Genomic DNA, 21,837 nt, shown 5'->3' on the forward strand with positions numbered 1-21,837 from the left:
TCAAGCAACACAGGTTGTTTATGCTTCACATCCGAGCAAGCGTCGTAACAAAAATGATTGGTAGGCTATGATAAAAGTTAAAGGTAGACCCGTTGTTGAAGTATCTGATACGTCTTCAAAGACAGATGAACCTTTTCAAGAAGATGAGATTGATTACGCATAAGTAAATCACAATGATGTCACTGAACAACACAGCCTGAATGATCCAAGTGGAGGAATGACTGAGATTCATGATGATGTTTCGGCAGATGAAGATGAGTTTCTTAGTGACCCTGATTCTGATGCAGATATAGATGGTGATAATGAGTTCGATTCGTATGAATTAGAATGAATTAATTTATATTCTAAATCAGTTTGGAGTTGTATATTTCCATTATTTCTCTGTAAGTAACTTACTACGTCTGTATGTATTTTATTTAATGTTTGTGAACTTTATATTACTTTTTATATTGACTATTTTTTTTTTCACAGATGAGGGGACATGGAAGGTTTAAGAAGCCTAGAGGACCGATTCGACTTCCTGCTCATACAAGTCAAGAGGAGGCGACTGCAGTTGACGTACAAGAGCATGAGCCGCAGTTACCACGGACATCGATGGGACTTGGGGATATGGAGCTTCAGATATGGGTACCATTTGCATCTGGTGTACAGCCATGTCATAGTGATCTGTAACGACCCGAAAATCGGACCGCTACCGGCGCTAGGATCCGGGTCGACTTAAGGCCGCCGGGACCCGTAGCAAGCCTGACATGCATCCTGAAAACCTGCTTAATCCCATACATGATCAACAACATACATAAAAATTAAAACTTTTCTTTCCATGAACATCAACCAAACTCAACCTGTGCATAAACAATAACATAACATTGATCCCTCTGCGGGATCTCATCAGTGTCCCCAATGGGTGACATAACATATGCTGAGTTGGTTACATAAACATCATAAAAATCTCTAAGATCATGTATTAAAAGGGATACAACAATCTATGGTCAAGCACACCACTAACATCCATATACATCATCTCATTACATAACTATACTGATTAAGACTTTACATTACAATATGATCATGTCCATTACTAGCTATTACATAAACATGAATTCTTTACTCTATCCGAACTCCTGCTCTATACTGTACCTGCAAGCCTGGGGGTAAAGGGAAAAGGGGTGAGCTAAAAGCCCAGTGAGTAGGACTATAAAACATATTAACACTATGCTCTATGAAATGCATCATAACACAGACAATTCACATAAGGGTTGGGCGAACTCGTCACCAATTAGTCCAAGCTAACTCTGTGCCAGGCCGTAGCATGGGGTCCTGGTCTTCCTGTCATACATACATTACTTACCATTATCCCAGGGCCTCCTCTGGGCGCCTGGTCTTCGAGTCCATAACCGTGCCAGGCCGTAGAATGGGGTCCTGGTCTTTCCTTACTCTGTGCCAGGCCGTAGAATGGGGTCCTGGTCTTCCTGTCATGGACTAATTGGGTCATCCAACATTCACCCACATCAACAACAATCGATGCAATGCGGCATATTCGTGAAACTAATGCAATCATCCTATTGCATAATCATGATGCATGAAACATGATAAAACATTTAATTCAAAAGATTAAGTTTAGTTCCACTCACCTCTGGCTGACTCTGACAACACCGAAGCAGCTGAACTCACTGCTGGGGTCCTCGGTTCCTCGGGTCCGAACCTACACAGGTGGACTCAAATGAGGGACCAAACATACTAGAACATATCTCTAAACTACTCCCCAAAAACCCCCTAAAACAACCTGAAACAACCATAGAAAAACATGCAAAGGAGGCCTGGACAGGGCACTTTCGGCGGCAGGTTCGACGGTCGAAAGTCCCTCCAGAGCCGAAAGTCAGGCAGGTTCGGCGGCACCTTCGGCGGCCGAAACTCCCAGACAGAGACGAAACTCATGCATGTTCGGCGGCACCTTCGGCGGCCGAAACTGCCAGACGGAGACGAAAGTCTCCTTTCGGGGGCAAGCTTTGGCAGCCGAAAGGCTGCCTCCCCAGCCATGTTCGGCGGCCGAAAGTTCCTTCGGCTGCCGAACCTGGTTTCTGCTAAAGGGCAGAAACTTGGCTCCCAATGCACATTTCGCCTCCAAACTTATCAACCATGCATCAAACCTATTCTACAACACACAAACGCAAGCATACATGTTCCTAGGGGTCTCAAACCATCATAAACCCCATCTACAACACATCAAGCATCCACATTGTTCAAGAACACATATTTATACCCATAAACATAACCATAACCTAAACATGCATTCTAACCCATAGATCTTGCATAAAACTTATTCAAAACATAAAACACACCCGCAACGCAAGCATGTTCGGCGGCCGAACTTGAGGTTCGGCGGCCGAACCTGAGTTTTCCTCCAATGCTATTTTCATGCAAAAACTCATTTTCTTTCATGCTTAAAACATAAAACACATTAAAACATTTCATAAAAACATGGTTTTACCCTACTAGAGGCTTCCGACATCCGAGATTCCACCGGACGGTAGGAATTCCGATACCGGAGTCTAGTCGGGTATTACATTCTCCCCCCCTTAAGAACATTCGTTCCCGAATGTTCCTCAACTAGCACATGTAAGGCATACAACATAAAACACATAGAGACTAACCTTAAAAGAGATGAGGATATTGCCGGAGCATGGACTCCCGTGTCTCCCAAATGCATTCTTCCATATTGTGGTGGTTCCACAGGACTTTCACCATCGGGATTTCCTTGTTTCTTAGCTTTCTGATCTGGGTGTCTAGGATCCGTACCGGCTGCTCAACATAGGTGAGATCCTCTTGGATCTCCACATCAGGCTTACTAAGAACCTTGCCCGGATCTGACACGAATTTTCTCAACATAGAAACATGGAAAACCGGATGGATTCTCTTCATTGAAGCAGGTAAATCCAACTTGTACGATACATTCCCAATCCTTTGCAGGACTTCAAAGGGTCCGATGTACCGCGGAGCCAGCTTACCCTTCTTCCCGAACCGAACCACTCCTTTCATTGGAGACACCTTGAGCAATACTAGAACCCCCTCCTGAAACTCTACTAGTCTTCTGCGGATGTCTGCATAACTCTTCTGTCTGCTTGCAGCCGTCTTGATTCTCTCTCTGATTAAGGGTACTACCCTTCTGGTGATCTCTACTAGCTCAGGCCCTGCCAAGGCCTTTTCTCCAACTTCTTCCCAGCAAACAGGTGACCTGCACTTCCTTCCATATAAAGCTTCATATGGAGCCATCCCAATGCTAGCATGATGGCTGTTATTGTAGGCAAACTCCACCAAAGGTAGATGCTGCCTCCAAGAACCGCCAAAGTCCAGCACACACATTCTCAGCATATCTTTTATGGTTTGGATGGTCCTCTCTGACTGTCCGTCGGTCTGTGGATGGAAGGCAGTGCTGAAATCCAATCTGGTACCCATGGCATCCTGCAGACTCCGCCAAAACCTGGAGGTGAACTGGGGTCCTCTATCTGACACAATAGAAACAGGAACCCCATGCAGTCTGACTATCTCATCAACGTACACCTGCGCCAACTTGTCCACAGAATAGCCACTCCTGACAGGGATGAAGTGAGCAGATTTGGTGAGTCTGTCCACAATCACCCATATGGAGTCCAATCTATTGGACGTCGCCGGTAATCCCACTACGAAGTCCATAGCTATATTCTCCCATTTCCACTCTGGAATAGGTAGCGGGTTAAGCATTCCAGCCGGCTTCTGATGTTCCAGCTTCACCCTCTGACAAACTTCGCAGGCTGACAGAAACTGTGCCACTTTTCTCTTCATAGCTGGCCACCAATAAACTTTCTTCAGATCCTGATACATTTTGGTGGCTCCGGGGTGAATGCTGTATCCTGCATTATGAGCCTCTCTCATAATGTCTCCTTTTAGCCCTATGTCATCTGGTACACATAAACGACTCCCATAGTGGAGGATCCCCTTGTTTTCGAATCTGAACTCGCTGTCTTTGCCTAACTGAACAGTCCTGGCAATCTTCACTAACTCTGGGTCCTCATGCTGTTTCTGAACCACTTGCTCCAGAAACACAGGTGTCACTTTCATCTGAGCAACTAAAGCACCTGTACCAGACAACTCCAACTGTAGACCTTCCTCAATGAGCTTGTAAAACTCCTTCACCACTGGTCTCCTCTCTGCCGTGATGTGGGATAGACTACCTAGTGACTTCCGGCTTAGGGCGTCTGCCACGACATTCGCCTTACCCGGATGATACTGAATCTTACAATCATAGTCACTCAGCAGCTCTACCCATCTCCTCTGTCTCAAGTTCAAATCTCTTTGGCTCAGGATGTACTGCAGGCTCTTATGATCTGTAAAGATCTCACATTTTATCCCATAGAGGTAGTGCCTCCACATCTTGAGCACAAAGATTACTGCTGCCATTTCCAGGTCATGTGTGGGGTAATTCAACTCGTGCTTCTTTAGCTGCCTCGAAGCATAAGCAATCACCCTCTCATTTTGCATCAGTACACAACCCAGTCCCACACGGGACGCATCACAAAAGACTGTAAAGTCCTCATCACTAGATGGCAGAGCTAAAACTGGTGCTGAAGTCAACCTCTTCTTAAGCTCTTCAAAACTCTCTTCGCACTGGTCAGTCCACAGAAACTTCTGATTCTTCCTGGTTAGCCTGGTCAGAGGAGCTGCTATTTTCGAGAAGTCCTGAACGAACCTCCTGTAGTAACCTGCCAAACCCAAGAAACTCCTGATCTCCGTCACTGAAGTGGGTCTAGGCCAGTTAGCCACAGTTTCTGTCTTCTTGGGGTCCACCTCTATCCCATTCTCTGACACTACATGCCCCAAGAACGAAATGGTCCTCAGCCAGAACTCACACTTTGAGAACTTGGCATACAAGCCATGTTCCCTCAAGGTCTGTAGAACCAACCTCAGATGATGGGCATGCTCCTCTGCATTCCTGGAATACACTAGGATATCATCTATGAAGACAATAACGAAGTGATCCAGGTACTGACTAAACACTCTATTCATGAGATCCATGAATGCTGTAGGGGCGTTGGTTAACCCGAACGGCATCACAAGGAACTCAAAATGCCCATATCTGGTCCTGAAAGCTGTCTTTGGCACATCCTCTTCCCTGATCCTCAACTGATGATACCCGGACCTCAGATCTATTTTGGAGAAACAACCCGCTCTTGCTAGCTAGTCGAATAGATCGTCGATCCTTGGCAATGGGTACTTGTTCTTGGTAGTGACTTTGTTCAACTGCCTGTAGTCGATACAAAGCCTAAGGGATCCATCCTTCTTTCTCACAAACAAAACTGGAGCACCCCAGGGTGAGGTACTCGGTCGGATGAAGCCCTTGTCTACCAGCTCCTGTAACTGCTCCTTCAACTCCTTCAATTCTGCTGGCGCCATCCTGTAGGGAGGGATAGAGATCGGTCGGGTTCCAGGCATCAGTTCTATCTCGAACTCTATCTCCCTAGCAGGTGGTAAACCTGGCAGCTCGTCTGGGAACACATCTAAGAACTCTCTAACCACTGGCACTGAGGTGGGCTCTCTGACCTGACTGCTAAGCTCTCTCACATGAGCCAAATACCCCTGACATCCCTTCCTAAGCAACCTACAAGCCTGAAGGGCTGATATCAGACCTCTAGGTGTACCCCTCTTGTCTCCTCTGAAGACGACCTCAGACCCATCCTGACCTCTGAACCTGACTACCTTGTCCCTGCAGTCCAAGGTAGCACCATGGGTAGATAACCAGTCCATCCCTAGAATGACGTCAAAATCTGTCAAATCTAGAACCACTAGGTCGGCGGACAAGCATCTTCCCTCAACAAACACAGGACTACACTGGCAGACTGACTCTGCCACTGATGGATCACACTTGGGTCCACTGACCCAGAGAGGACACTCTAACCCAGAAGTCATCAGACCCAACCTCCCCACGGCTCTCGGAGCGATAAAAGAATGAGATGCACCAGGGTCCATCAAGGCATACACATCTGAACAACCAATGATTAAATTACCTGCCACCACGGTGTTAGATGCATCTGCCTCCTGTTGTGTCATTGTGAAGATCCGTGCTGGAGCTGATGGACCTTCACCTCTGAAACCCGCTGAAGAAGAGGCTGCTCCTCTCCCTCTGCCTCTGCCACTGGCCTGAGTCATGGCTGGAGCTGCTGGCTGCGCTACACTGCCTGAAGCTGTCTGCTGGGACTGAGCCATCGGGACTGCTCTTGGACAATCTCGAGCCATATGCCCCTCCTGACCACATTTGAAACAGGCGTTCGTCCCAAACCGACATACTCCTTTGTGTGGCCTACCACACCTCGCACAAACTGCATTATCCGCACCAGAGCTTGAGCCACTCCCAAATCCCAGACTGGACTTAACCTTGTTCCAGAACTTGTTCTTCTTACCCTTGGGCTTACCCCATCTCTTACTGCCTGAAGTTGCTGCACTCAGGGTAGAGGGATCTAATCTTCCCCCACCCGGAGTTTTAGAACCAGAAGACTGTGCCACTGACTGCTTAACTGTCCCCTGAACGATGGCACTAGCCTCCATTTTCCTGGCCATATCTACTATGGCATGGAAGCTCTCCCTGTCCACTGACTGGATCAAGGAGGAATACCTGGAATGAAGTTTCATGACATACCTCCTTGACCTCTTTGAATCTGTATCCAGACTCTGCCCAGCAAAAGGCAACAGCTCCAAGAATCTGTCGGTGTACTCCTCTACACTCATTTCATCCGTCTGCCTCAACTGTTCAAACTCTATCATCTTCAGCTCCCTTGAACTATCGAGAAAAGCCCAACCTGCAAACTCGTTTGCAAACTCTTCCCAGGACATGCTGTCCACTCTCGGGTTCACATAATTCTTGAACCGCTCTCGTGCCTTCTTGCACTTAAGCGTGAACCCAGCCATCTGAATGGCTCTATTGTCATCAGCCCCAATCTCCTCTGTGATCACTTTAACCCTTTCCAGATATACAAATGGGTCATCCCCTTTTTCATACTGGGGAGCACCCAATTTCATGTAGTCAGTCATCTTAACCTTACTCCCACTGGCTGAGCTAGGTCTAGATGGCTGAGCAACTGGGGCTGCTGGTTCTGTAGGTGGTGGAGGTGGTGCAATATTTTCTGAGGTAGGGTTTACTGGATTTGGATAGTAAGGTGGGGGTGGATACATTGGGTACTGTGAGTATGGTGGGTAGTATGATGGGTATGGCATCTGTGTGGGATAAGGAGTGAAGCTAGGGTAATCCGATGTGCCTCCCATCGAATACCCGGGGTTTTGTGAGAAGGGTGGATAGTAAGGTGGCTGAACAAATCCCGAGGCCTGAGTGCCTCCTTGGGATTCTCCCATACCTTCCTCCGACATGCTAACTCCCAGACTGCCATCCCTCCTCTGCTCTACATCCATATCATCCCCCACGTCCTCTGACGCTCCTCCCTGAACTGTTCCTCTGACTGATCTGCTTCTACCCAGATCCAAAGACCTTCTAGGGTCTCTTACTGCTCTTTCTCTGCTAGACCTACTAGACATTGCCCTAGGCAATGCTGGAGGACGGGCGCTCATGCCCTCATCCTCAGGTGGCACTCCAGTCAATCTTGCTGATCGACGAGTTCCCCTCATCCTGTTTTCTGAAAAACAGTACACACAACACAACATTAGCATCATATGGTTCATGTGGGCACACATGAACCCGCATCACATACATCACATATCATAGCATATCATTAATGCACATGCATATTATCATGGCATTTCACATCATCATACAAGACAGGACTCCACATCCTATCCTAGTCGACATGATCTTTCCTATTGTGCTTGACCTTCTATGACATCTATGAGCCCGACACTCTAGGTCCGACCATAGGAACCTAGGGCTCTGATACCATTCTGTAACGACCTGAAAATCGAACCGCTACCGGCGCTAGGATTCGGGTCGACTTAAGGCCGCAGGGACCCGTAGCAAGCCTGACATGCATCCTGAAAACCTGCTTAATCCCATACATGATCAACAACATACATAAAAATTAAAACTTTTCTTTCCATGAACATCAACCAAACTCAACCTGTGCATAAACAATAACATAACATTGATCCCTCTGCGGGATCTCATCAGTGTCCCCAATGGGTGACATAACATATGCTGAGTTGGTTACATAAACATCATAAAAATATCTAAGATCATGTATTAAAAGGGATACAACAATCTATGGTCAAGCACACCACTAACATCCATATACATCATCTCATTACATAACTATACTGATTAAGACTTTACATTACAATATGATCATGTCCATTACTAGCTATTACATAAACATGAATTCTTTACTCTATCCGAACTCCTGCTCTATACTGTACCTGCAAGCCTGGGGGTAAAGGGAAAAGGGGTGAGCTAAAAGCCCAGTGAGTAGGACTATAAAACATATTAACACTATGCTCTATGAAATGCATCATAACACAGACAATTCACATAAGGGTTGGGCGAACTTGTCATCAATTAGTCCAAGCTAACTCTGTGCCAGGCCGTAGCATGGGGTCCTGGTCTTCCTGTCATACATACATTACTTACCATTATCCCAGGGCCTCCTCTGGGCGCCTGGTCTTCGAGTCCATAACCGTGCCAGGCCGTAGAATGGGGTCCTGGTCTTTCCTTACTCTGTGCCAGGCCGTAGAATGGGGTCCTGGTCTTCCTGTCATGGACTAATTGGGTCATCCAACATTCACCCACATCAACAACAATCGATGCAATGCGGCATATTCGTGAAACTAATGCAATCATTCTATTGCATAATCATGATGCATGAAACATGATAAAACATTTAATTTAAAAGATTAAGTTTAGTTCCACTCACCTCTGGCTGACTCTGACAACACCGAAGCAGCTGAACTCACTGCTGGGGTCCTCGGTTCCTCGGGTCCGAACCTACACAGGTGGACTCAAATGAGGGACCAAACATACTAGAACATATCTCTAAACTACTCCCCAAAAACCCCCTAAAACAACCTGAAACAACCATAGAAAAACATGCAAAGGAGGCCTGGACAGGGCACTTTCGGCGGCAGGTTCGGCGGCCGAAAGTCCCTCCAGAGCAGAAAGACAGGCAGGTTCGGCGGCACCTTCGGCGGCCGAAACTCCCAGACAGAGACGAAACTCATGCATGTTCGGCGGCACCTTCGGCGGCCGAAACTGCCAGACGGAGACGAAAGTCTCCTTTCGGGGGCAAGCTTCGGCAGCCGAAAGGCTGCCTCCCCAGCCATGTTCGGCGGCCGAAAGTTCCTTCGGCTGCCGAACCTGGTTTCTGCCAAAGGGCAGAAACTTGGCTCCCAATGCACATTTCGCCTCCAAACTTATCAAACATGCATCAAACCTATTTTACAACACACAAACGCAAGCATACATGTTCCTAGGGGTCTCAAACCATCATAAACCCCATCTACAACACATCAAGCATCCACATTGTTCAAGAACACATATTTATACCCATAAACATAACCATAACCTAAACATGCATTCTAACCCATAGATCTTGCATAAAACTTATTCAAAACATAAAACGAGCTTAAGATCGGCTCTTACCTCTTGAAGATCGAGAGAGACGACCCAAAAACTCGGAGTTGGGAGAGATTTGGTTCTTGAACCTCCAAGCTCCAAAACTTTGCTCAAAAGCTTAAATCTTCAAAACCAAGTTAAAACAAGTGAAAATCTTGAAAGATTTAGAGGAAGAACATCAAAAATGGGTGAGGGACGGCGGAGAGCTCACCTTGGCCGAAAATGGGAAGAAAGCTAGCCCGTTTTCGGCTAAGGGACCCTTTTATAGTGGCTGGCCAGACCACGTTCGGGGGCCGAATGTGAATCCGCATGCATGCCATGTTCGGCGGCCGAACTTGAGGTTCGGCGGCCGAACCTGGACTTCCCTCACTTATGCTTTCGGGGGCCTAAAGCACACCCGCAACGCATGCATGTTCGGCGGCCGAACTTGAGGTTCGGCGGCCGAACCTGAGTTTTCCTCCAATGATATTTTCATGCAAAAACTCATTTTCTTTCATGCTTAAAACATAAAACACATTAAAACATTTCATAAAAACATGGTTTTACCCTACTAGAGGCTTCCGACATCCGAGATTCCACCGGACGGTAGGAATTCTGATACCGGAGTCTAGCCGGGTATTACATGATCGATCATGTCTACCAGTTCCACCATGTACAGATGCATTGCCTCCCTGTCCCCTTCCACCTCCTCACCGCCACACTATACCTCCTTACTGTCCCACTCCATCTCTATGACCTTCGGCATCACATTCACAGTCAATGTAATATCCGGCTAGACTCCGGTATCGGAATTCCTACCGTCCGGTGGAATTTCGGATGTCGGAGACCTCTAGAAGGGTAAAACCATATTTTTATAAAATGTTTTAATGTATTTCATGGTTTTAAGTAAAAAGAAAATGAGTTTTTGCATGAAAACAACCTTGGAGGAAAACTCAGGTTCGGCCGCTGAACATGTAGGTATTTCGGGTGTGCCTTAGGCCCCCCCGAAGGCATAAGTGAGGGAAGTCCAGGTTCGGCCGCCGAACCTCAAGTTCGGCCGCCGAACATGGCATGCATGCGGAGGCACGTTCGGCCCCCGAACGTGGCCTGGCCAGCCACTATAAAAGGGTCCCTTAGTCGAAATGGGCGAGCTTTTCTCCCCATTTTCGGCCAAGGTGAGCTCTCCGCCGTCCCTCACCAATCTTTGAGTTCTTCTTTCAAATCTTTCACGATTTTCACAAGTTTTCATCTTGTTTTGAAGATTTTCAAGTTTTGAGCAAGTTTTGAGCTTGGAGACCCAAGGAAGTTGAAAATCTCCCATCTCCAAGATTAGGTCGTCTCTCTCTCTATCTTCAAGAGGTAAGAGCCGATCTTAAGCTCATTGCATGTTTTAAGTAAGTTTTATGAAGATCTATGGGGTAGAATGCATGTTTAAATTTTGGTTAGGTTTATGAGTTTATGTTGTGTTTTTGAACAATGTGGCTTGCAAATGCATGTTTGATGAGTTGTAGATGGGGTGTTAGATAGTTTGAAGCCCCTAGGAGCTTGTATGCTTGTGTATGTGTGTTGTAGAATAGGTTTATGCATGTTTGGATGGAATGGGAGGCGTATATGCATAGAAGAGCTGAGTTTCTGCCACTAAGGGAGAAACCAGGTTCGGCAACCGAAGGAACTTTCGGCCGCTGAACAAGCTTGTGGAAGCAGCCTTCGGCTGCCGAAGCTTGCCCCCGAAAGGAGACTTTCGTCTCTGTCTGGGAGTTTCAGCGGCCAAAAGTGCCGCTGAACATGCATGAGTTTCACCTCTGTCTGGGAGTTTCGGCCGCCGAAGGTGCCGCCGAACCTGCCTGACTTTCGGCTCTGGAGGGACTTTCGACCGCCGAACCTGCCGCCGAAAGTGCCCTGTCCAGCCGTCTTTTGCATGTTTTTCTATGGTTGTTTCATGATGTTCTAGGGGGTTTTTGGGGGATGTTTTTAGAATTATATTCTAGTTGTTTGGTCCCTCATTTGAGTCCACCTGTGTAGGTTCAGACCCGAGGAACCGAGGACCCCAGCAGTGAGTTCAGCTGCTTCTGAGTCAGTAGAGCTTCAGCCAGAGGTGAGTAGAATAAACCTTTACGATTGAAAGCAAATAAATTATAAAGTTTTGAGCATGTTCATGCATCATGAATGCCATGTGATGAATTAGGTTGTTGCATTAGAATTCACGAATATGTTGCATTGCATTTATGATGTTGATGTGGATTGGTTATTGGATGATCCTTTAGTCCTCATATGATATGATGATGTTACGGCATGATATGGTATGGAAGTCCAGGTTGTACCCATTCTACGTCCCTGGCACATTGGAATGCTATGTTATGTTATGTTAAGAGAAAGACCGGTTGACCCATTCTACGTCCCGGCACTTTGGAATGTAGAGGACTATTGGGGACAATACCATCCGAGATGTGATTTGTTGTGATGTGTTGCATTACATGATGGCATGAGAATTTAAATGTTGTTTTTCATTATTCTGCTCACTGGGCTCTAGTAGCTCACCCCTTTTCCCTAATCCCCCAGGATTGCAGGTACGGGCTAGACAGAGAAGTCAAGAAGAGTAAAGTCATATGTTTGTAATAGATAGAAAGTGGACATGGTAAATTGTAAGATGATGTAAAGTTGAATAGTCATGTTATGTATAATGATATTGAGGATTAGAAGTTGTGCTTGACCCTATGGGTATTGTTATCCCCTTTATTACATGATCTCAGATGTTTTATGATGTAGATGTTAGCCAACTCAACACATGTATATCGCCCATTGGGGCATTGATGAGATCCCAAAGAGGGGTCAATGTTTACAGTATGTTTATGTTCAGTGCATGCAGGTTGAGTTTGGTGTATGAGAGAATGTATGAAGGAAAAGTTTTATTTTTTTTATGTATGATTGTTGATCATGTATGGGATTAAACAGGTTTACAGGTTACATGTCAGGCTTGCTATGGGTCCCGGCGGCCTTAAGCCGATCTGGATCTTAGCGCCGGTAGCGGTCCGATTTTCGGATCGTTACAGAATGGTATCAGAGCCCTAGGTTCATATGGTCGGACCTAGAGTGTCGGGCTCATAGATGTTATAAAAGGTCAAGCATAATAGGAAGATCATGTCCACTAGGATAGGAGGTAGAGTCCTGTCTTGATTGATGATGTGAAATGCCATGATTATATGCATGTGTATTAATGATATGTGATGAGGGTTCATGTGTGCCCACATGAACCATATGATGGTAATGTTTGCTTGTTATGTGCTGCCTTTTAGAAAACAGGATGAGGGGAACTCGTCGATCTGCATGATTGACTGGAGTGCCACCTGAGGATGAGGGCACAAGCGCTCGTCCTCCTGCATTGCCTAGGGCAATGTCATGTAGATCAAGCAGAGAAAGAGTGTCAAGGGACCCTAGAAGGTCTTTTGATGCTAGCAGAAGGGGGACAGATAGAGGAAGAAGTTCTTCAGATGTGAGGGAGGTTATGGAAGAGGATCAGAGGAGGGATGGAAATCTGGATGTCAGCATGACGGAAGAGGGGACAGGGGAGTCACAGGGAGGCGTTCAGGCCTCGGGGTATGGTTTTCCACCCCATTATCCACCCTTCCCACAGGGTTCAGGGTATCCGATGGGAGGCACATCGGATTACTCCAGCTTTAGCCCCTACCCTACCTACATGCCTTATCCACCTTTCTATGCACCTCACCCCCAGTACCCAGCTTATCCACCCTCACCCTTTTATCCTCACCCGGCAAACCCCACCTCGGGGAATGCTGCCCCCCACCTCCACCACCTACAGAACCAGCAGCCCCAGTTACTCAGCCTTCTAGACCTAGCTCAGCCAGTGGGAGCAAGGTCAAGATGACCGACTACATGAAACTGGGTGCTCCTCAGTATGAAAAAAGGGATGACCCATTTGTGTATCTTGAAAGGGTTAAGGTGATCACAGATGAGATTGGGGCTGATGACAGTAGAGCCATTCAGATGGCTGGGTTCACGCTTAAGTGCAAGAAGGCACAAGAGTGGTTCAAGAATTATGTGAACCCGAAAGTGGACAGCATGTCTTGGGAGGAGTTTGCAAACGAGTTTGCAGGATGGGCTTTCCCCGATAGCTCAAGGGAGCTGAAGATGATCGAGTTTGAGCAGTTGAGGCAGACCGATGAGATGAGTGTAGAGGAATTCACAGACAGATTCTTGGAGCTGTTGCCATTTGCAAGGCAAAACCTTGACACAGACCAGAAGAAGTCAAGGAGGTATATCATGAAACTCCACTCCAGATATTCCTCCTTGATCCAGTCAGTAGATAGGGAGAGCTTCCATGCCATAGTGGATATGGCCCGGAAAATGGAGGCCAGTGCCATCATTCAGGGGACAGTTAAGCAGTCAGTGGTACAGCCTTCTGGTTCAAAGACCCCAAGCTCTTCTTCTTTAAGTGTAGTAGCTTCAGGTAGCAAAAAGTGGAGTAATACCACTAGGAAGCCCAAGAAGAACAAGTTTTGGAACAAGGTCAAATCCAGTCTGGGACTAGGGAGTGGCTCGAGCTCTGGTGCGGATAATGCAGTTTGTGCAAAGTGTAGTAGGCCACACAGGGGAGTTTGCCGGGCTGGGACAGCAGCCTGCTTCAGATGCGGGCAAGAGGGACACATGGCTCGGGAGTGTCCTAGGGCAGCTTTTGGAGCACAGTCTCAGCAGACGGCTTCTGGTAGTGTGGCTCAACCAGCAGCTCCAGCCATGACTTAGGCCAGTGGCAGAGGTAGAGGGAGAGGAGCAGCCTTTTCTTCAGCGGGTTTCAGAGGTGAAGGTCCATCAGCTCCAGCACGGATCTTCACCATGACTCAACAGGAGGCAGATGCATCTAACACCGTGGTGGCAGGTAACTTAGTCATTGGTTTTTCAGATGTGTATGCCTTGATGGACCCTGGTGCATCTCATTCTTTTATTGCTCCGAGAGCCGTCCAGAGGTTGGGGTTGATGATCTCTGAGTTAGAGTGTCCTCTCTGGGTCAGTGGACCCAAGTGTGATCCATCAGTGGCAGAGTCAGTCTGCCAGTGCAGTCCAGTGTTTGTTGAGGGAAGATGCTTGTCCGCCGACCTAGTGGTTCTAGATTTGACAGATTTTGACGTCATTCTAGGGATGGACTGGTTATCTACCCATGGTGCTACCTTGGACTGCAGGGACAAGGTAGTCAGGTTCAGAGGTCAGGATGGGTCAGAGGTTGTCTTCAGGGGAGACAGGAGGGGTACACCTAGAGGTCTGATATCAGCTCTTCAGGCTCGTAGGTTGCTTAGGAAGGGATGTCAGGGGTATTTGGCTCATGTGAGAGAGCTTAGCAGTCAGGTTAGAGAGCCCGCCTCGGTGCCAGTGGTTAGAGAGTTTCTAGACGTCTTCCCAGACGAGCTGCCAGGTTTACCACCTGCTAGGGAGATAGAGTTCGAGATAGAACTGATGCCTGGAACCCGACCGATCTCTATCCCTCCCTACAGGATGGCTCCAGCTGAGTTGAAGGAATTGAAGGAACAGTTGCAAGAACTGGTAGAAAAGGGCTTCATCCGACCGAGCACCTCACCTTGGGGTGCACCAGTCTTGTTTGTGAGAAAGAAAGATGGATCCTTTAGACTTTGTATCGACTATAGGCAGTTGAACAAAGTCACTACCAAGAATAAGTACCCGTTGCCTAGGATCGACGATCTATTTGACCAGCTAGCCGGAGCAGGTTGTTTCTCCAAAATAGATATGAGATCGGGGTACCATCAGCTAAGGATAAGGGAAGAAGATGTGCCGAAGACAGCTTTCAGGACCAGATATGGGCATTTTGAGTTCCTTGTAATGCCGTTCGGGTTAACCAACGCCCCTGCAGCATTCATGGATCTCATGAACAGAGTGTTTAGCCAATACCTGGATCACTTTGTTATTGTCTTCATAGATGATATCTTAGTGTATTCCAGGAATGCAGAGGAGCATGCCCATCATCTGAGGTTGGTTCTGCAGACCTTGAGGGAACACGGCTTGTATGCCAAGTTCTCCAAGTGTGAGTTCTGGCTGAGGAGCATCTCATTCTTGGGGCATGTAGTGTCAGAGAATGGAATAGAGGTGGACCCCAAGAAGGTAGAAGCTGTGGCTAACTGGCCTAGACCCACTTCAGTGACAGAAATCAGGAGTTTCTTGGGTTTGGCAGGTTACTAAAGGAGGTTCGTTCAGGACTTCTCAAAGATTGCAACTCCTCTGACCAGGTTAACCAGGAAGAATCAAAAGTTTGTGTGGACCGACCAGCGCGAAGAGAGTTTTGAAGAGCTTAAGAAGAGGTTGACTTGAGCACCAGTGTTAGCTCTGCCATCTAGTGATGAGGATTTTACAGTCTTTTGTGATGCGTCCCGTGTGGGACTGGGTTGTGTACTAATGCAGAATGAGAGGGTGATTGCTTATGCTTCTAGACAGCTGAAGAAGCACGAGTTAAATTACCCCACGCATGACCTAGAGATGGCAGCAGTAATCTTTGCACTCAAGATGTGGAGGCACTACCTCTATGGGGTAAAATGTGAGATCTTTACAGATCATAAGAGCCTGCAGTACATCCTGAGTCAAAAAGATTTGAACTTGAGACAGAGAAGGTGGGTAGAGCTGCTGAGTGATTATGATTGCAAGATTCAGTATCATCCGGGTAAGGCGAACGTCGTGGCAGACGCCCTAAGCCGGAAGTCACTAGGCAGTCTATCCCACATCACGGCTGAGAGGAGACCAGTGGTGAAGGAGTTTTACAAGCTTATTGATGAAGGTCTACAGTTGGAGTTGTCTGGTACAGGTGCTTTAGTGGCCCAGATGAGAGTGACACCTGTGTTTCTGGAGCAAGTGGCTCAGAAACAGCATGAGGACCCAGAGTTAGTGAAGATTGCCAGGACTATTCAGTCGGGCAAGGACAGTGAATTTAGATTTGACAGTAAGAGGATCCTCCGCTATGGGAACAGACTTTGTGTACCAGATGACATAGGGCTAAAAGGAGACATTATGAGGGAGGCTCATAATGCAAGATACAGCGTTCACCCCGGAGCCACCAAGATGTATCAAGATCTGAAGAAAGTTTATTGGTGGTCAGCGATGAAGAAAGAAGTGGCACAGTTTGTGTCAGCCTGCGAAGTGTGTCAGAGGGTGAAGCTGGAACATCAGAAGCCGGCTGGAATGCTTAACCCGCTACCTATTCCAGAGTGAAAATGGGAGAATATAGCTATGGACTTCGTAGTGGGGTTACCGGCGACGTCCAACAGATTGGACTCCATATGGGTGATTGTGGACAGACTCACCAAATCTGCTCACTTCATCCCTGTCAGGAGTGGCTATTCTGTGGACAAGTTGGCGCAGGTGTATGTAGATGAGATCGTCAGGCTGCATGGGGTTCATGTTTCAATAGTGTCTGATAGAGGGCCCCAGTTCACGTCCAGGTTTTGGCGGAGTCTGCAGAATGCCATGGGTACCAGGTTGGATTTCAGTACTGCCTTCCACCCCCAGACGGACGGACAGTCCGAAAGGACCATCCAGACTATCGAGGATATGCTCAGAATGTGTGTGCTGGATTTTGACGGTTCTTGGAGGCAGCATCTACCTTTGGTGGAGTTTGCCTACAATAACAGCCATCATGCTAGCATCGGGATGGCTCCTTATGAAGCTTTGTATGGGAGGAAGTGCAGATCACCTGTTTGCTGGGAAGAAGTTGGAGAAAAGGCCTTGGCAGGGCCTGAGCTAGTAGAGATTACCAGCAGGGTAGTACCCATAATCAGAGAAAGAATCAAGACTGCTGCAAGCAGACAGAAGAGTTATGCAGACATCCGCAGACGGCAAGTAGAGTTTCAGGAGGGGGATCTAGTATTGCTCAAGGTGTCTCCAATGAAAGGAGTGGTTCGCTTTGGGAAGAAAGGTAAACTAGCCCCACGATACATCAGACCCTTTGAAATCTTGCAAAAGGTTGGGAATGTGTCGTACAAGCTGGATTTACCTGCTTCAATGGAAAGAATCCATCCGGTTTTCCATGTTTCCATGTTGAGAAAGTTCGTGTCAGATCCGGGCAAGGTTCTTAGTGAGCCTGATGTAGAGATCCAAGAAGATCTCACCTATGTTGAACAGCCAGTACGGATCCTAGACACCCAGATCAGGAAGCTGAGAAACAAGGAAATCCTGATGGTGAAAGTCCTGTGGAACCACCACAATATGGAAGAATGCACTTGGGAGACACGGGAGTCCATGCTCCAGCAATACCCTTATCTTTTCTGAGGTTAGTTCCTTGTGAGTTTTATGTGCTTTGTATGTATGATATGTGTATGCCATGCTATGTGCTAGTTGAGGAACATTTGGGGACGAATGTTCTTAAGGGGGGGAGAATGTAATATCCGGCTAGACTCCGGTATCGGAATTCCTACCGTCCGGTGGAATTTCGGATGTCGGAGACCTCTAGAAGGGTAAAACCATGTTTTCGTAAAATGTTTTAATGTATTTCATGGTTTTAAGTAAAAAGGAAATGAGTTTTTGCATGAAAACAACCTTGGAGGAAAACCCAGGTTCGGCCGCCGAACATGCAGGCATTCCGGGTGTGCCTTAGGCCCCCGAAGGCATAAGTGAGGAAAGTCCAGGTTCTACCGCCGAACCTCAAATTCGGCCGCCGAACATGGCATGCATGCAGAGGCACGTTCGGCCCCCGAACGTGGCTTGGCCAGCCACTATAAAAGGGTCCCTTAGCCGAAATGGGCGAGCTTTTCTCCCCATTTTCGGCCAAGGTGAGCTCTCCACCGTCCCTCACCAATCTTTGAGTTTTTCCTTTAAATCTTTCACGATTTTCACAAGTTTTCATCTTGTTTTGAAGATTTTCAAGTTTTGAGCAAGTTTTGAGCTTGGAGACCCAAGGAAGTTAAAAATCTCCCATCTCCAAGATTAGGTCGTCTCTCTCTCGATCTTCAAGAGGTAAGAGCCGATCTTAAGCTCATTGCATGTTTTAAGTAAGTTTTATGAAGATCTATGGGGTAGAATGCATGTTTAGCTTTTGGTTAGGTTTATGAGTTTATGTTGTGTTTTTGAACAATGTGGCTTGCAAATGCATGTTTGATGAGTTGTAGATGGGGTGTTAGATAGTTTGAAGCCCCTAGGAGCTTGTATGCTTGTGTATGTGTGTTGTAGAATAGGTTTATGCATGTTTGGATGGAATGGGAGGCGTATATGCATAGAAGAGCTGAGTTTCTGCCACTAAGGGAGAAACCAGGTTCGGCAGCCGAAGGAACTTTCGGCCGCCGAACAAGCTTGTGGAAGCAACCTTCGGCTGCCGAAGCTTGCCCCCGAAAGGAGACTTTCATCTCTGTCTGGGAGTTTCGGCCGCCGAAAGTGCTGCCGAACATGCATGAGTTTCGCCTCTGTCTGGGAGTTTCGGCCGCCGAAGGTGCCGCCGAACCTGCCTGACTTTCGGCTCTGGAGGGACTTTCGGCCGCCGAACCTGCCGCTGAAAGTGCCCTGTCCAGCCCTCTTTTGCATGTTTTTCTATGGTTGTTTCATGATGTTCTAGGGGGTTTTTGGGGGATGTTTTTAGAATTATATTCTAGTTGTTTGGTCCCTCATTTGAGTCCACCTGTGTAGGTTCGGACCCGAGGAACCGAGGACCCCAGCAGTGAGTTCAGCTGCTTCTGAGTCAGTAGAGCTTCAGTCAGAGGTGAGTAGAATAAACCTTTACGATTGAAAGCAAATAAATTATAAAGTTTTGAGCATGTTCATGCATCATGAATGCCATGTGATGAATTAGGTTGTTGCATTAGAATTCACGAATATGTTGCATTGCATTTATGATGTTGATGTGGATTGGTTATTGGATGATCCTTTAGTCCTCATATGATATGATGATGTTACGGTATGGAAGTCCAGGTTGTACCCATTCTACGTCCCTGGCACATTGGAATGCTATGTTATGTTATGTTAAGAGAAAGACCGGTTGACCCATTCTACGTCCCGGCACTTTGGAATGTAGAGGACTATTGGGGACAATACCATCCGAGATGTGATTTGTTGTGATGTGTTGCATTACATGATGGCATGAGAATTTAAATGTTGTTTTTCATTATTCTGCTCACTGGGCTCTAGTAGCTCACCCCTTTTCCCTAATCCCCCAGGATTGCAGGTACGGGCTAGACAGAGAAGTCAAGAAGAGTAAAGTCATATGTTTGTAATAGATAGAAAGTGGACATGGTAAATTGTAAGATGATGTAAAGTTGAATAGTCATGTTATGTATAATGATATTGAGGATTAGAAGTTGTGCTTGACCCTATGGGTATTGTTATCCCCTTTATTACATGATCTCAGATGTTTTATGATGTAGATGTTAGCCAACTCAACACATGTATATCGCCCATTGGGGCATTGATGAGATCCCAAAGAGGGGTTAATGTTTACAGTATGTTTATGTTCAGTGCATGCAGGTTGAGTTTGGTGTATGAGAGAATGTATGAAGGAAAAGTTTTATTTTTTTTTTATGTATGATTTTTGATCATGTATGGGATTAAACAGGTTTACAGGTTACATGTCAGGCTTGCTACGGGTCCCGGCGGCCTTAAGCCGATCTGGATCCTAGCGCCAGTAGCGGTCCGATTTTCGGGTCGTTACAGTCATCTCATTCTGCATCCTCTTCTGCTACTGCATCAGGTAGAGTGGCAGGATCTGCATCAGCATGTACTCCATCATCTGCTCCAGCATCTGCGGGTTCGACCACTGCTGTAGGCGGCACACAATCATTCCGACAGATCATTTCACTCATTAATAACAAGTAATAGTTAATTATTTCTTAATTACTATTAATTTCAATGTTTCCCTATACTAACTCACTGTTGTTCATGTAGTTTACACCCATTGGAGTTGTGCAGTCGCAGGATCACTCTGATAATAGAAGAAAGATTGATCGCTGAAGGGCATTGTTGGAAGACAGTACCAAATGACACTAAGGAGTTTTATTGGCAGGAATTCAAGGTGAACCATAATTCTTAAAGCATATTGAGCTATAATATGAAATTTGTAATTACTAACTACTCATATACTTTAATCTTTTTGCAGAAATACTTATTATGGGACCAAGCAATTAACAGCTTGGTCAAAATTGTATGGCAGAAAAAGGCTGCTGAGAGATATAGGGGCCTTATGTGGGAAATCAGGAAAGGGAAGACGAAGAATCTAGCTACACTAGATTCTGTTTTGAGGAAGTGGCAGGAAACTTGGAACACTTCTGAATATAAAGAGAAGTGTGACAAGTTTTCTGCCAATAGGTGCAGTGAGGCTAGAGGGGCAGGATCTGACATTTCCAGGCACGCTTGCGAATCAGTTTCACAATATACCCACCGGCAGAGGATGGTATTAGTAATCCCTTTAATATTTATTTTGTTATAAATATTTTTTTGCGATGCTAATTATTATCCTTTTTATACTTGGTAACAGAGAGAAAGACTAGGAAGAAAACGACATCCTCATGAGCTTTTCAAAGCCACACATAAGAGAAAGGGGACGGAGGAGTTTATTGATATTAGGTCAAAAGCTATTTATGTAAGTTGATAATAAATGTAGTTATAAACAATTTTGACGTACTTAAATCGTATTAGTAATACGTTATTTAAAATTTATAATGCAGGATAAATATATACAACTAAAGGAGGCAGCAACACAGTAACAGGAGGGAAGCAATGAGCCGACACCCATAAATGAGGCCCAGCTTTACTATGAAGCGGTTGGCGGGCAGAAAAAGAGTCGAGTTAATGGATTAGGGTCCCAGGCTTCTGCATATTTTCATGAAACATCTCATTGTTTCGCTTCATACACGTCTGCACCCCAAGTGGATCCTCCTACCATTGAAGCAATGAGCAATATGCAGAATAAAATTGATCGACTAGAGACAGAGAATGGTCGACTTAACACAGTGGTGGAGGAGTTGCAGGCGTTTATGCATAGGATGATGGCACAACAGGGTGTTGGGATATCCACTCAGACATCTGCTCTTAGGGCACCTCCAGTTTCGTCTCCACAATAGCGGCATGATGATGCCCCTGTCATTGGTGATCATCATACAGACAGGGATGATGATATAGATGATGAGCTTGCTAGTTTAGTTTAATATGTATCTTTTATTCTGACCAGTTGGTAATTTTATTTTTAAATTACAATTGTTGTACAAAATTAGTATATATAATATAATTATGAAATCTTTAAGTTTTAAATATATTTTAATGATTAATTTAATTTTTTATGTATATAGTTT

The 21,837-nt window shown here is 46.2% G+C and overlaps 1 protein-coding gene across 1 annotated transcript; it reads left to right on the forward strand.

Moving 5' to 3' along the window:
* The first annotated feature begins 471 nt into the window (after positions 1–471).
* On the forward strand, positions 472–21,609 carry LOC110623255. The gene is made up of 5 exons (XM_021768183.1): positions 472–668; positions 20,435–20,561; positions 20,646–20,939; positions 21,024–21,128; positions 21,322–21,609. The coding sequence occupies exons 1-5, from the start codon at positions 472–474 to the stop codon at positions 21,607–21,609; spliced, it is 1,011 nt and encodes a 336-aa protein (XP_021623875.1).
* Positions 21,610–21,837: the final 228 nt, after the last annotated feature.

The sequence above is a fragment of the Manihot esculenta genome, chromosome 9, assembly GCF_001659605.2.
Source record: "Manihot esculenta cultivar AM560-2 chromosome 9, M.esculenta_v8, whole genome shotgun sequence".
Lineage (NCBI taxonomy): Eukaryota > Viridiplantae > Streptophyta > Magnoliopsida > Malpighiales > Euphorbiaceae > Manihot > Manihot esculenta.